We start from the raw sequence: 16,766 nt of genomic DNA, 5'->3' as shown, positions 1-16,766 counted from the left end.
GAATGGGCAAAGAAGTGGCAGATGGAATACAACGTGGGGCAGTGTGAGGTCATGCACTTTGGTAGGAAGAATGGAGGCATAGACTATTTTCTAAATGGGGAGAGAATTCAGAAATCTGGACGCAAAGGGACTTGAGAGTCCTAGTCCAGGATTCTCTTAAGGTTAACTTGCAGGTTGAGTCGGTAGTTAGGAAGGCAAATGCAATGTTGGCATTTATTTTGAGAGGACTAGAATATAAAAGCTGGGATGTGCTGCTGAGGCTTTATAAGTGTCAGACCACATTTAGAATATTGTGAGCAATTTTGGGCCCCTTATCTCAGGAAGGATGTGCTGGCCCTGGAGAGGGTCCAGAGGAGGTTCACAAGAACGATCCCAGGAATGAAAGGCTTTGAGGACTCTGGGTCTATACTTGATGGAGTTTAGAAGGATGAGGGGGGATCTGATTGAAACTTACAGAATACTGAAAGTCCTGGATAGAGTGGACGTGGGGAAGATGTTTCCATTAGCAGGAGAGACTAGGACCCGAGGGCACAGCCTCAGAGTAAAGGGAAGACCTTTTAGAACAGAGATGAGGAGAAACTTCTTTAGCCAGAGAGTGGTGAATCTATGGAATTCATTGCCACAGAAGGCTGTGGAGGCCAGGTCATTGAGTGTATTTAAGACCGAGATAGATAGGTTCTTGATTGGTAAGGGGATCAAAGGTTACGGGGAGAAGGCGAGAGAATGGGGTTGAGAAACTTATCAGCCATAATTGAATGGCGGAGCAGACTCGATGGGCCAAATGGCCTAATTTCTGCTCCTATGTTCTATGGTCTTATGATATCACAATCAGGCAAAAAGAGATAAGCCCCAGCCAGTACAGGGATTGAGCTCTGGCGTTTTAAAGCACCACCACACTCTAACCAAGTGAACTAACAGTTTAGCTATCCAAGCCTTACATCAGTCTTCAGCAAGATTACCCTTGTCACGAGTTGTCAGTGGCTTCTCTCTGCTTCCATCTCACCATGAATAACCCAGCTCTTCACATTGAATGTGACTGCCTCATGGAGCCTTCAATCCCGCCCACCTCACAAGCCCCTCCCCTTCCCGGCCTACCCTGCATACAAGCCACGCCCTCCCCGCGAGCCCCCTTCCCGCGGTGTGGGTGTGTGGTTAGTGTAAGATGGCGACTCTGCGGTTACTGTGCAGTGGTTACCTGGGGGAGCCGGGCCTGAGGTTGTGCCGCGCGCTGGGCTCAAGGTGAGAGGGGTGGGGAAATGTGGCTGGGGTGTAAGCTGGGGTCAGACTCACTGAGTCAGCCCAGGCACCACGAAGCGTCCCTCGGTTAAAGGGGAACTTTCACTGCAAACTCAGTACTGGCCCCCGAGCCACAGCTGCAGAATTGGGAATCGTGGAAGTCAAGGAGGGCTGACTATAAGTCTGGTTAGAGGTAGAGAGGCAGAACTTAGGGCCCAGATAGCTGAGGAGGATTGTGGGCCTTCCTGGCGGAATTAACAGAGATAGGGAGGGGTGAGGCCATGGAGGGATTTGAAAATAAGGATAAGAATTTTAAAATTGAGGTGTTGCAGGACTGGGAGCCAAAGTAGGGTCAGTGAGCAAAAGGTGATGGGTGAATTGGACTTGGTGTGAGTTAGAATATAGGTAGCTGAGTTTTGGAAGATCTCACACTTGCAGAAGTAAAAACAGAAAATGAAGGAAGCACTCAACAAATCATTACAAAACAGATACTTTATGTAGATACAATCATTTGTATTATTACATTTCCATACTTTGGGCTGCGTATGTGACCTAGGGCCAAAACAGGCTGAAGCTGGAAAGCTAGTCGAGCCAGTAGCTTGACACAAGTTCAGCAGGAGACTGTCCCTCAACCATTGCAGAGGTGGGGCAGGGGAAAAGCAGTAGACTGACTTGAGATACACAGATGTTGCAGAACGACAGCAAGACAAAGACAGCATTTAGATCTTATTGTACAGCCAGTGTAGTCCAGAGCAGAAAATATCTTTGTGATGTAAAGAGGAATCTAGGAATTTAAAGCCAAGCTTGAAAGATGATGTAGATCAAGGTTTTCCACAAGTTGCAAATCAGGAAAGAAGAAAAATTAGCAGGTTCTGGACAGAAGAAGTGTTTTTCTTTTTTCCGATGTAGTCCAATGCAAAAACATGGTCAAGATGTCGAGTGAAGACCAGGAATTTGAAGCCAGATTTGAGAGAAAATCCACAGCCAGGGCTTTTTCAGATCTTTAACAGAGCAAACAGATCCTTGCACAGACTGCTAATTTCTCACATTAGAGCCTGGCCTCTGGTCCCCTTGCCATTGGAGTTGCTTTGCTGAGACTGTGTGGTAGTTGGCGTGCAACAACCACACCACGTTTAAAAAAAACACGCACAGGCATCTTCCACTTGTCCAAATGAAGTTTGGGATCTGTAAGATCAGGATCCTCGTGGACAACCGCAACAGTTACAGTCTTGAACACTGTGCCACCATCATAGCTGAGGAACTTAGGCGCATTGACATTGCTGCCCTAAGTGAGACATGATGTTCAGGTGAAATGTCGGCTGAAGGAACAAAGCAGCAGGTACATCTTTTCTGGAAGGGCCTTCATGAAGAGGAACAATGCCTCTGTGAAGTGGGCTTCGCCATCAAAAATGAGCTTGTCTGGTGCCTCAGTGACTGTGAGATAAGTAAGCATCATGACTGCCTGGCTCACCCTAACAAAGAATCGGCATGCCATTGTCATCAGTGCATATGCTCCTACACTTGAGGCAACAGATGAGACCAAGGAGGAATTCTACACCAACCTTGAACAACCCCTACCTTGAGTCCCAGTAGGCGACAAACTGATCCTCCTTGGAGATTTCAATCCCAGAATTAGGAAGGGCACAAATCTCTGGAAGGTGCAATAGGCAAGGAAGTAGAAGGGAAAGCAACTCCAATGGAGACCTCCTCCTGACAACCTACAGCAGGCACCTCAAAGCACTGGAGAGGTACCACCAGTGGTGCCTTCACAAGATAATCCAAATCCAGTGGCAAGAAAGGCAGTCAACAGCAGTGTCCTCTCACAAGCCAACCTGCCCAGCATCGAGGCGCTATTCGCTCAAAACAAGCTCAGCTGGGTGGGACATGTCAATCGTATGCCTGACATTAGACTCCTGAAGCAACTGTGCCACTTGAAACTTGGTCGCGGCAGGAGAATCCAAGGAAGACAGCGGAAACGATTTAGGGATGCCTTCTAGGCATTCCTGAACAGGTCAAACATCCCCGTTGACTCATGGGAGACCCTGGCTTGTGACTGACCAAAATGGAGCATTCGGGAAATCACCGAGCACTTTGAGAGACTTCTTCAGGAAGTTGCAGAGATAAAGTCAAGGTGTCAGAGGGAGTGCACAAACCTCCAAACAACCTGTCTCCTCAACCCTTCAAGCACCACCTGCCCCACATGTTGCAGAGTCTGCAGATTGCACATTGGACTTCGCAACCACCTCAACCCATTGAACCATAGTGGAAGCAAGTCCTTGATCCCAAAGGACTGCATAAGAATGAGGAGAAGACTTTAGACCAGTCTGGAAAAGGCCTTCCTGTAAGACAGATTTGTCACAGTCTGTGGTGACTCATTTATGGGAGAAATTCATCTTATTCTAGTGTATGCATTGATGGTATAGGTCTATGTTGTGTTTAATAGTGAATTGTAAAAAATATGTTCTTTAGGTATACGTGATGCTGGCAAGACAGTATTTTGTTACCCATAACAAAAACAAAAATATCTGGAAAAACTCAGCAGGTCTGACAGCATCTGCGGAGAGGGATACAGTTGACGTTTCGAGTCTGTATGACCCTTCATCAGAACTAAGAAATACAGAAATGAGATGAAATATAAGCTGGTAGAGGGGGGTGAGACAGGTAGAGCTCGATAGGGGGCCAGTGATAGGTGGAGGCCAAGAAGAGACTGCCAAAGATGTCATAGACAAAAGGACAAAGGGGTGTTGACGGTGGTGATATTATCTAAAGGATGTGCTAATGGGGACATTAAGGGTAGTAAGCAGGACAAGTTAGTGGCAGATGGCCCTAGTGGGGGTGGGGAGGGGAGAAGGGATCGAAATGGGCTAAAAGGTGGAGATGAAACAATAGATCGAAATAAATTTAAAAATATGTGGGAAAAGAAAAATATTTGTTGCCTATCCCTGGTTGCCCTGAGGACACTTAGTTAACAATGTGACGTGGGGTTGGTGTCACTTATAGATCAGACAGGATAAAGATGACAGATCCCCTTCCCCAAAGGACATCAGTGAAGCAGTTGGGAATAATCCAGCAGTTTCCTGGTGCACGTGTACGCTGACGACACCCAGCTCTACCTCAGCACCACCTCTTACAACTCCTCCACTGTTGCTAAATTCTCAGACTGCTTACTTCCAGCACTGGATGAACAGAAATTTCCTCTGATTAAACATTGGGAAGACTGAAACCATTCTTTTCGGTCCCCACTTCGAACTCTGCTCCCTAGCTACATACTCCATCCCTCTCCCTGGCAACAGTCTGAGATTAAGCCAGTCTATTTGCAACCTTCACTTCACATCTGATCCCTTGATGAGCTTCTGACCTCATACTCGTGCCATCACTAAGACCATCTATTTCACCTCCATAACGTCGCCCGACTTTGCTCCTGTCTCAGCCCATCTGTTGTTGAAACCCTTATTCGTGCCTTCATTACCACTAGACTCAACTATTCCGGTGCACCCCGGGCTGATCTCCCACATTTTACCCTCTGTAAACTACAAATTGCCCAAGACTCTGCTGCCTGTTTCTTAACTTGCACCAAGTCCCTTTTCCCCCGCTATCACCCCTGTGTCAGTCACCTATATTGCCTCCTGGTCAAGCAATGTCTTGAACCTTCAAATTAGGAGCAGGAGTAGACCACTCGGCCCCTTGCGCCTGCTCTGTCATTCAATAGGATCGTGGCTAACCTGATTGTAACCTCAGCCCCACATTCCTGCCTACCCCTGATAATCTTTCACGCCCTTGTTAATTAAGAATCTATCTAGATCTGCCTTAAAAATGTTCAAACACACTGCTTCCACCGCCTTTTGTGGAAGCGAGTTCCAAAGACTCTGCCCTCTGAGAGAAAAAAATTCTCCTCATCTCTGTCTTAAATGAGCAACCCCTTATTTTTAAACAGTGACCCCTAGTTCTAGATTCTCCCACAAGAGGAAACATCCTCTTCACATTAACCCTTGTCAAGACCCCTCACAATCTTAAAGGTTTCAATCGACACCTCTTACTCTTCTAACTTCCAGTCTATACAAGCCTAACGTGTCCAACCTTTCCTCAAGACGATCCATCCATTCTTGGTATTACTCCAGTAAACCTTCTCTAACATGCTTCTGAGGCATTTACATCTTCCTTTAAATAAGGAGACCAGTACTGTACACAATACTTCAGATGTGGTCTCACCAGTGCCCTGTACAAATGAAGCATAACCTCTCTACTTTTGTAACTTCAATAAATTATAACATTCTATTAGCTTTCCTAATTACCTGCTGTACTTACGTACTAACCTTTTGTGATTCATGCACCAGGATACCCAAATCCCTCTGAATCTCAGAGCTCTGCAATCTCTCACCATTTAGATAATAAGCTTTTTTATCCTTCCTGCTGAAACGAATGATTTCACATTTGCCCATATTATACTCCATTTGCCAAATCTTTGCTCACTCACTTAACTTATCTGTCACTTTGTAGCCTCCTTAGGTCCTCTTCACAATTTACTTTCCTACCTATCTTTGTATCGTCAGCATATTTAGCAACAATTCGTTCAGTCCCTTCATCCGAGTCATTTATATAAATTGTAAAAAGTTGAGGCCCCAGCACTGATCCCTGTGGCACACCACTCATCACATTGTGCCAACCAGAAAAAGACCCATTTATGCCAACTCTGCTCCCTGTTAGCTAGCCAATCTTCTATCCATGCCAATATGTTATCCCCTACACCATGAGCTTTTATTTTCTGCAATAACCTTTGATGTCGCACTTTATTGAATGCCTTCTGGAAATCTCATTATAGTACATCCACCAGTTCCTCTTTATTCACTGCAGATGTGACTCTTTCAAAGAACTCCAGTAAATTGGTTAAACATGATTTGCCTTTCACAAAACCATGTTGACTGTCAGATCGTCTTGAATTTTTAGAAGTGCCCTGCTATAACATCTTTAATAATAGCTTCTAGCATTTTGACACAAAGATTGGTCGGGTGGTTAACAGTGAGGATGAGTGTCTTGGGCTACAGGAAGATATAGACAGGATGGTCAAAGGGGCAGATAAGTAGCAAGAACAAAGAGAAGTACAGCACAGGAACAGGCCCATCGGCCCTCCAAGCCTGCGCTGATCATATTGCCCGTCAACAAAAACATTTTGCACTTCCGGGGTCCGTATCCCTCTATTCCCATCCTATTCATGTATTTGTCAAGCTGCCTTTTAAACACCACTATCGTACCTGCTTCCACCATCTCCTCTGGCAGCGAATTCCAGACACTCACTACCCTCTGCGTAAAAAACTTGCCCCGCACATCTCCCCTATAGTTTTCTCCTCTCACCTTAAATCTATGTCCCCTAATAATTGACTCTTCCACCCTGGGAAAAAGCTTCTGACTATCTACTCTGTCCATGCCACTCATAATTTTGTAAACTTCTATCAAGTCGCCCCCTCAATCTCTGTCGCTCTAGTGAGAACAATGTGAGTTTCTTCAACCTCTCCTCATAGCTAATAACCTCCAGACCAGGCAGCATCCTGGTAAACCTCCTCTGTACCCTCTGCAACGCCTCCATATCCTTCTGGTAATGTGGCGACCAGAATTGTACGCAATATTCCAAGTGTGGCCTAACCAAGGTTCTATACAACTGCAGCATGACTTCCCAGCTTTTATACTCAATACCCCTGCCAATGAAGGCAAGAATGCCATATGCCATCCTGAGTACCTTATCCACCTGCGTTGCCACTTTCAGTGGCAGATGAAATTTAACCCTGAAAAGTGAGAGGTGATACACTTTGGAAGGAGTAATTTGACAAGGAAGTATTTAATGAACGGCATGGCACTAGGAAGTTCTGAGGAACAAAGGGACCTTGGCGCGTGTGTCCACAGATCTCTGAAGGCAGAGGGGCACGTTAGTGGGGTGGTGAAAAAAGCATATGGGACACTTGCCTTTATCAATCGAGGCATAGATTACAAAAGTAGGGAGGTCATGTTGGAGTTGTATAGAACCTTGGTGAGGCCACAGCTGGAGTACTGTGTGCAGTTCTGGTCGCCACATTATAGGAAGGATGTGATTGCACTGGAGGGGGTGCAGAGGAGATTCAGCAGGATGTTGCCTGGGATGAAACATTTGAGTTATGAAGAGAGATCGGATAGACTTGGGTTGTTTTCGTTGGAGCAGAGAAGACTGAGGGGCGACCTGATTGAGGTGTACAAGATTATGAGGGGCATGGACAGGGTGGATAGGGAGCAGCTGTTCCCCTTAGTTGAAGGGTCAGTCATAAGGGGGCATAAGTTCAAGGTGAGGGGCAGGAGGTTTAGGGGGGGATGTGAGGAAAAACTTTTTTACCCAGAGGGTGGTGACAGTCTGGAATGCGCTGCCTGGGAGGGTGGTGGAGGCGGGTTGCCTCACATCCTTTAAAAAGTACCTGGATGATCACTTGGCACGTCATAAAATTCAAGGCTATGGGCCAAGTGCTGGTAAATGGGATTAGGTAGGTAGGTCAGGTGTTTCTCACGTGTCGGTGCAGACTCGATTGGCCAAAGGGCTGCTTCTGCACTGTGATTCTGTCTGATTTTCCCCATGACGGGCTAACTGGCCTGTAGTTTCCTGCTCTCCTCTTTCTCTGTCTATCTCCCTTTTTGAATAAAGGAGTTACATTTGCTATTTTCCAATCAAATGGAACCTTCCCTGAACCTAGGGGAATTTTGGAAATTTTAAACCAAAGCATCAATTATCTCACTAGTCACTTCTTTCAAGACCTTAGGGTGAAGTCCATCCGGACCTGGGGATTTGTCAGCCCGCAGCCCCAACAGTTTGCTCCATACCACTTCCCTGGTGACTGTAATTTTCCCTGAGTTCTTCCGTCTGTTCCATTTCCTGATTTACATTATTTCCAGGATGTTATTTATGTCCTCTATAGTTAAGACCGAAGCAAAATACCTGTTTAATTCATCCCCATCTCCTTACTTTCCATTATCAGTTCCCCAGACCAACTGTAGGACCAATTCTCACTTTGTCAACTCTTCTGATTTAAATATCTATAGAAACTTTTACTATCCGTCTTTACATAACTAGCTAGCTTTCTTTCGTAGTCTTAATTTTTCCCTCATTAATCTTTTTGTCATTCTTTGCTGTCCTTTATATTCTTTCCAATCTTCTGACCTGCATATTTATGTGGTTTTTCTTTAAGTTTCATACTGTTTTTAACTTTTTTAGTTAACTACGAATGGTGGGCCCTCCCCTTGGAAATTTTCTTTCTCATTGGAATGTGTATATTCTGAAATATCCATTTAAATGTCAACCACTGAACCTTTATTGACCTATCCCATTTGCCAGTTCACTAGCTAGCTCTACTTTCATGCCGTCATACTTGCCCTTATTTAAGTTTAAAATACTAGCCTTGGATGCACTTGTTTCTCTCTCAAAATATAAAATTCAATCATATTATGATCACTGCTACCTTGGAGTGTCTTCACTATGAGGTTATCAATTAATCCTATCTTGTTGCTCAATACCAGGCCTAGCATAGCCTGCTCTCTGGTTGGCTCCAGAATGTGCCGTTCTAAGAAACTATCCCGATAACATTCTATGAACTCCTCACCTTCGCTACCTTTGCACATCTGATTTTTCCAGTCTATATCTAGATTAAAATCCCCCATGATTATTGCTGTACCTTTCTGACAAGCTCCCATTATTTTGTCTTTTATACTCTGTCCTACCGTGTAGTTACGATTAAGGGACCTGTACACGACTCCTACAAGCGACTTCTTGCCTTTATCATTCCTCATCTCAACCCAAACTGCTTCTATATCCTGGTTTTCTGAACTTGGGTCATCCCTCTCTAATGTGTTCATACCATCATTAATTAACAACCACCCTTCCACCTTTTCCTAACTTCCTAACTTTTCTAAATGTCACTTACCTTTCAATATTCAGGTCCCAATCTATGTCATCCTGTAGCCATGACTCTGTATGGCTATCAGTGCAAATAGAAATAAATAATACGATCTATCAGTTCATCTGTTTTGTTTCAAAGGCTACATGTGTTTAGATACAGAGCTTTTGGTTATGTCCTTTTATTGTTTTTGTAGCATCTAGCCTTATCTGCTGATTGACTGTTAGATTTGTACTCTTTGTCCCTTACTGTCACGGTCTGTTTATCATTTTCCACATTACTATAGTTCTCGTCTTGTCTCTACTCTTTGGTTTACCACATCTTTCCAAATTTGATCACTTGTCCCCATTATTCAGTTTAAAACCCTCTCTACTTCCCTACTTATGCATCTTGCGAGAACACCAGCCCCAGCACGGTTCAAGTGTAGAATGTCCCAATGTTATAGATCCCATTTTCCCCAATACTGCTGCCAGTGCCTCACAAACCGGAACCCACTTCTTCCACACCAGTCTTTGAGGCGCGCACTCATGTCTCTAATCTTATTTGTCTAATGTCAATTTGCACGTGGCTAAGGTAATAATCCAGAAACTATTACTTTTGAGTTTCTGCTTAATTTGGTGCTCGCTCCTCATACTGACTATGCAGAGCCTCCTTCCTCATCCTGCCTATGTTGTTGGTACCTACATGGATCGCAACCACTGGATCCTTCCCCTCCTGCTGCAAGTTCCTCTCCAGCCCTGAGCAAATGTCCTGAACCCTGGCACTGGGCAGGCAATACAGCCGTCTGGACTCTCGCTCTTTGCTACAGAGAACAGTGTCAATCCCCCTCACTATACTGTCCCCTGTACTACCACTACATTCCTTTTGGCTCCCCCCACTTTGGATGGCTTCCTGTACCATGGTGCCATGGTCAGTTTGCTCATCCACCCTGCAGCCCCCACTCTCATCCAAACAAGCTGAGAGAACCTCAAACCTGTTGAACAATTGCAGAGGCTCATACTACTGCACTTTTGCCGTCTGGGTCCCCTTACCTGCCTTGCTCTCAGTCACACCCTCCTGTCCCTGATCACTGACCAAATCAGAAGACCCTGTCCTAAGTGGTGTGATTGTCTCCTGGTATAAAGCATCCAGGTAACTTTCCCCCTCCCTGATGTGTCGCAGAATCTGCAGCTCAGCCTCCAGCTCAGTGACTCTGAGCTGAAGTTCCTCAAGTTGCAGACTTATTGCAGATGTGCTTGTCCTGGATCACAATGTTATCCAGGAGTTGTCACATCTTTGTTTTCAAATTCCTTTATGGCCTTACTCCTCCCTATCTCTGTTATCTCCTGCAGCCCCACAACCCTCTAAGATATCTGTGCTCCTCAAATTCTTGCTCAATATGCATCCCCAGTTTTAATTGCTGCACCATTTGTGGCCATGCTATCAGCTGCGTAGGTCCTTTGCTCTGGAATTCCTTCCCTGCACTTCTCCATTTCTCTACCTCGCTTTCCACCTTTATCCTCTCGTTAAAAACCTACGTCTTTGAACAAGCTTTTGGTCATCTGACCTAATATCTCCTTGTGTAACTCACTGTCATACTTTGTTTTATAATGCCCCAGTGAAATGCCTTGGGACATTTCATTACGTTAAAGGTGTTATATTTATGTAAGTTGTTAGCTCAAAATTTGCCAGGTAGATTGAATTCAAAATTTGTAACTTTCAATCATTTGATTTGAACTGACAACTTCTGAGCTGCTAGCCCAAGCCAATGAACACTATGGTTATGATCCCAGCTGACATTACTATTGGACAAGCCAGATCACGGGGTGGAACCCAGCTTGATAGATCCTAACTTTTATTTTTTGTTTAGATACATGGAGAGAGGCTGTTGAACAGAGTCACAGGAGTCAGCTGATAAATTTTTAACAAAAGAATAAAACATTTATTAAACAAGAAAAAATGAACTGTATTACAATATTCCTTCACCCATAACTACATCTTTACAGATATATACAGATTTGTAAGGATAACACAAGTTGCAAAGGCTATCTTATACTCTAATGTTCACAGTAAGTACACAGCCCATGTCAAACACACCACACTCTGAAACCTAGTGACATGCCACCCCAAATAGATGCTATGGATCTCTCAACTCCCCCCAGACGCTTGTCACACTGCGAGCCAACTGGACTCACTGAACTCTGTCTTTCACGCAAGGGTTTCCAATCTCTCCTCTTGAAGAGCTCGTTTTGGAATTTTCTCCCAAACAATGCTTTCTTTCAGATGCTTTGCCCAAGGGTCCACCTGCAGGGTTTCAAACTCTCCTTTTGATATCCCTCTCCCCTGGATCGCCACATGCATTCAAACTTTATTTTACACACTCTCTCTCAAATGCTCAGCCATGCCAACAGAACATCACTGCTTCACATGCCCATAGTAAAGAGTTACAGATCTTCTGCTGTCTCCTTGGATTTTCTGGCTTTTTGCAAGCCTATATTGCTTTAAATCTGCTTCCCTTTAAGCTTAGAGCCTTCCTCTCTGCTCCTTGCTTTTAACTTCTCTTGACAAGACCTTTTTCAGATTGCTTGCTGTTCTTTTCTTTTGAGTAGAAGGTCTTTTTGGGGCCTTCCTCCTTCTGTTCTTTGGGGAAACCTGCATCCTCTGCAGTTCCCTCTGCTGTGTCAGCCGCTCTGGACAGTTGACTTCAACTTCAGTTTGGGACTTGGTATCTATCCATCTCTTATGCTGTTTCTGCTGGCAACTCCTTTCAACTTTAGAGCACACTGACCAACTGAACTCAAACTGCTTTTGGGGTGTGTGTGTGTGTCTATGTAAAAAAGAATAATTCTCACCCCACTGCATCTCCTTCCAGAACCTTAAATCTGCATCCCTTTGTCCTTGACCTGTCAGCTAATGGGAACAGCTTTTCTTTATCTACTTTATCTAAACCTGCCATAATCTTATATGCCTCTGCCAAATTTCCCCTCAATCTCCTTTGCCCCAAAGAGAACAACCTCAGCTTCTTCAGCTTAACTTTGTAGTGAAAATCCCTAAGCTCTGAAACCATTCTGGCAAATCTCCTGTGCGCCCTGTCAAGGATCCTCACATTCTTCCTAAAGTGCAGTGACCAGAAATTAAGACAATGCTCTGGTTGTAGCTTAACCAGAGCTTTATAAAGGTTCTGCCTAACTTCCATGCTTTTGCACTCAATAGGTGCCTCTATTTGAAGCTCTGGGCCCCATATGCTTTGCTAATTACCTTCTCATTATATCCTACCACCTTCAAAGATCCATGTGCCTGACTCTCCAGGTCCATCTGTCCCTATATGCTCTTTAGAACTGTGCATTAAGTTATATTTCCCCTCCCAATCCCTTCTGCCAAAATGCCATTATCTCACACTCCTCTATTAAATTCCATCAGTCACTTAACTGCCCATTCTGCCAGCCTCTCTCCATCCCCCTGCAGCCAATTGGTATCACCCTCACTGTTTGCCACATTTCCAAGTTTGGTGTCTTTGGCAAATTATGAAATTTTACCCTGTATTCCAGTATCCAAGCAATATATATGCATCAAAAAACCAGTGGTCCTAGCACTGAACTTTAATACTTTAAAAAATGACTTTTTGAAACAATATCCAATTTGTTACCTGATGCAACGAGGCCTTTTGAGCCCTTGACTTCCTGAAGATGGTTGGCAGTCACATCACTGTTCAATTTTGGGAGTATGGGCATTTTTCCTCTTGATGGTGATGATATGTGGTATGGAACATCTGCTGCAGTTTCACAGAAATGGAAGAAATGTTCATCTATGTCTTTTTAAAGCAAGAACTATTAAGTTTTTAGTTTCAGAAATGCTCTTACACCAAATAAATGGGAACCCTAATTAAACTAGATAACATTTCTAAATCTGAATAAATGAGTTTCGGCACTGAAGTCTTGACGCCTGCCTGGTGTGGAAATGGTTAAAGCTTATTATGAAGATTGTGATAGGGAAAACAGTTTATAGGGGATGGTTACAGAGAGTGGTCATTAGAGTAATATAAATCTCTTCACAAATGATGTGGTGAAGAGGGTTGACAAAATGGACCAAAAGAAATTGTTGTGAAAGCTTTTAACTGCAGGGTGCATAAATGAAAAAGGGAGGGTGATGGAGTAAAAAGGACAATCAGCGTATGCCTACACAATAACTGCATTTCAACAGGAATTCATTGGGATGTCCAGGGGAGTTGAAAAGTGCTATATAAATTTCTTTTTTTTTCTCTTTTCACTCAAAGCATTGAAGTGGCCAGTGTAAAAGGAATTGAGGGGCTGTGAAATAATGTATTTCTAGAACAGGCACCAAGCATTCAGGTGAGAAGACTGGGCTTACTGGGTCCCAAGGCTTTATTTCTTAAAAATTCTTGTGGGCTCACTAATAGCAAATTAGAGGGCTGATTATAATAGTTAAACCAAAAAGTTTCAATGTTGTTAATAAGCTGGCAAGAATCTTGGGTAACAGTAATATAATTGGCTACTTTGACAGTAAATCTGAATCCTGCCCGGCTCCTTGTATGCACATCAAGCCTGTGAAGATTTACTGACTGTAGTTATATAGAGCCTAGACTTTGAATTATCAATGTCTAATTATAATGGAAATAGCCATATCTACATGAACTTTACTTCTGCAGCAGTAACTTTGTTGGTTCAGTGACGTGTGCTTGATTTTAGAACTCCTCGTTGCTTCAGACATTGTTTATAATGTAGTTAATATGTAAACGATTGTTATATGTGAGAAAAACATTTGAAGAACACCATAATTGGAACTCTTGTCGCAGTTCATTTACCATATGCTATAAATTACATAATTGATGTTGTTCCCAGCATTAAGTATCATGGTTCCTGCATCCAGAACAAACAATAGGTAACAAATTTGGAGACTTTACTGAATGCGTAAATGGGCCTTTTTGTGCTTCAGTTTGTTTCAGTTTTAACCAGTTGGCTCCACATCTCTCCTAAAGGTGCCGACTTTCGCTGGTATATTTTGCTGGTTTGTTGGTACCTCACTGGAAGGAGAGTTTTCCTCTGTGCACTGTATGAAATAAAATCATTAACCCATTGTGTATGATTTTGTTACCTATGATACATAGCGAAAATCTCAAGTTTCACTTCTTGTGAGCTGATTGCCTTACACTGAGATCTGCTAACTCAGCACACACAACACAAATTGAACTTGTGTTCTTTCTGGCCTGTTACTCGAAGCCAGTTACTTCATTATGTAATTTTTCCCCGCCCCTCTTTACATTTGCTGTTCCCCAATAGGATGTGTCAATCCTTGTTTGAGATGGCTGGTAAGGTTTCCAGGTCTCTCTCTCAGCTGCGGTTACTCTAGATATTTAGTACTGACAGATGCTCAGTGGTGAATTGTCTTGCTTTTGTATTGCCTTTGGGGATGTCTGATCTTCCCAATTTCCCCTGATAAACTGAGGATCAAGAGAGAAGGAGATATGTGATGCACCAGCAACACACTGAAGAAGCATGGGACAATGATTTTTCCTCTCATTAGATCCACGAGATTGGGATCTGCCGCTCTGCCACATTGTAACAGAGCTCAAATTACTGACCCTTAACTGCTATATTATCTGTGTAGTTGCACTTTTTCTGTTGGGGCAGCACTGTTGACTCTGCACCAGAAGGTTGTGTTTTCAAGTCCCATTCCAGAGACCTGATGACATTAACCTAAGCTGACCTTCCAGTCCAGCACAGATTGAAATCTGCATTTTTCAAGGTGCCATCTTTTAGATGAGATGTTAAATCAAGTCTGCTGTCTTAAATGAAGGCAAAAGATTCCATGGCACCTTTTGAAGAGGAGCAGAGGTAATCTTCCTGCGTGTTGGCCAATATGTATTCCTCAATCAACATCACTATTACCTGGTCATTACCCCATTGATGTTTGTAGGACTTTGTTGAGTGCAAATAAGTTGCCATGTTGCCTTAGTTTACAATAGTGCCTACACTAGCCCAGTAGATAGGCTAGCAGAATGGGCTGACAGGGGTCTTTTAGCGAAGGAAATTTGCCATTCTTAAAATGTCTGGCCTTTTGTGACTCCAAACCCACACCAGTGTGGTTGACTATTAACTTCCCTCTGTAATAACCTAACATGCCACTCAGTTGTATCAAACTACCGCACAAAGCAAAAAGAATAAAATCAAGACTGACCACAAATCAACCTAGGCACCGGACATGACAAAGACACACCCAGCCCAGTTGGCATTGCAAGACCCTGCTTGTTAACATTGGGAGACTTGTTCCAAACTTGTCAAGCCTGGCATAGCCATGCTCTCAGAATCGGCCAATGTCCCAGACTCATTCATCACCATCCCTGAGTACATTGTGTACACCAGCAAAATGGACTTACCAGAGGTGGGGCATAATGGCATATAATCAGGAGGGAGTGGCCTTCGGAATCCTTAACATTGACCCTGAAAGCCATGAAATCTTATGCCATCGGGTCAAACGTGGGCAAGGAACCCTCTTATTGATTACCACTCATCACCCTCCCTTAACTGATGAATCAGTAATTCTCCATTTGAACACCACTTGGAAGAAGCAGTGAGGGAAGTAAGGGCACAGAATGTACTCTTGATTTCAGTGTCCATTGCCAAATATGGCTCAGTCGCACCACAACTGACTGGCTGACTGAGTCCTGAAGGACATATATTGTATAGGGTTTTGGTGAGACCCCAGATGGAATACTGTGTGCAGTTTTGGTTTTTATTTTTAAGGAAAGATATACTTGCATTGGAGGACGTACAGCAAAGGTTCACTGGATTAGTTCCTGGGGTGAGAGGGTTGTCCTATGTTAGGCTGATAAAATTGGGCCTATATTCTCTGGAGTTTAGAAGAATGAGAGGTGATCTCATTGACACCTAAAATATTCTGTAGGGACTTGACAGGGTGGATATTGAAGTATCGTTTCTCCTGCTGGAGAATCTAGAACATGGGGATATCGATCATTTAGGACTGAAATGAGAAATTTCTTCATTCAGCCATTCAGCATTGTGAATCTTTGGAATTATCTACGCCAGAAGGTCGTGGATGCTCCATTGTTGAGTACATTTAAGGCCGAGACAGACTTTTGGTGCCTGAGGAAATTAAGTGATATGGGGAATGGGCAGTAAAGTGGATTTAAGCAGGCTCTAGGGGCCAAATGGTCTAGTCCTTCTATTTCTTATGTTTGTATGGCATAGCTGCCACAATGGATCTGTGGCAGATGGTGAAAGAACAAATTTGAGGGAAAAACCGCTTCTTGGTGTCCTCGCTAATCTACCTGTTGCAGAAGTTTTTAAAAAATTCTTTCACAGGAGGTTGGTGTCACTGGCTAGGCCAGCATTTTTATTGCCCATCCTTAATTGTCCTTGAGAAAGTGAGCTGCTTCCTTGAACCATTGCAGTCCATGTACACCTGCAGTGCAGTTCCAGGATTTTGACCCAGTGACAGTCAAGGAACAGTGATATTGTTCCAAGTCAGGATGTTATGTGACTTGCAGGGAACTTGCAGGTGGTGCTGTTGCCATGCATCGGTTGCCCTTGTCCTTCTAGGTGGTAAAGGGTAGAGGGTTTGGAAGGTACTGTCAAAGGAGCCTTGGTGAGTTCCTGCAATGCATTTTGT

At 43.8% G+C, this 16,766-nt stretch overlaps 1 protein-coding gene across 4 annotated transcripts in view; it reads left to right on the top strand.

Annotated features, from left to right (window-relative positions):
- The first annotated feature begins 1,124 nt into the window (after positions 1 to 1,124).
- The window catches only part of acadl (acyl-CoA dehydrogenase long chain), a 146,036-nt gene continuing 130,394 nt past the window's right edge, over positions 1,125 to 16,766 (top strand). For all 4 annotated transcript variants that reach the window (XM_078551657.1, XM_078551658.1, XM_078551660.1 and 1 more), the window contains exon 1: positions 1,125 to 1,239. In XM_078551657.1, coding sequence (XP_078407783.1) covers positions 1,163 to 1,239 — 77 coding nt within the window. In that variant the 5' untranslated portion in view covers positions 1,125 to 1,162. The remainder of the gene's footprint in view (positions 1,240 to 16,766) is intronic.

Source organism: Cetorhinus maximus, chromosome 11 (genome assembly GCF_964194155.1).
Source record: "Cetorhinus maximus chromosome 11, sCetMax3.hap1.1, whole genome shotgun sequence".
In the NCBI taxonomy this organism is placed as follows: domain Eukaryota; kingdom Metazoa; phylum Chordata; class Chondrichthyes; order Lamniformes; family Cetorhinidae; genus Cetorhinus; species Cetorhinus maximus.
Note: the sequence above shows the minus strand (reverse complement) of the source record. Positions and strands in the feature narration are given on the sequence as shown.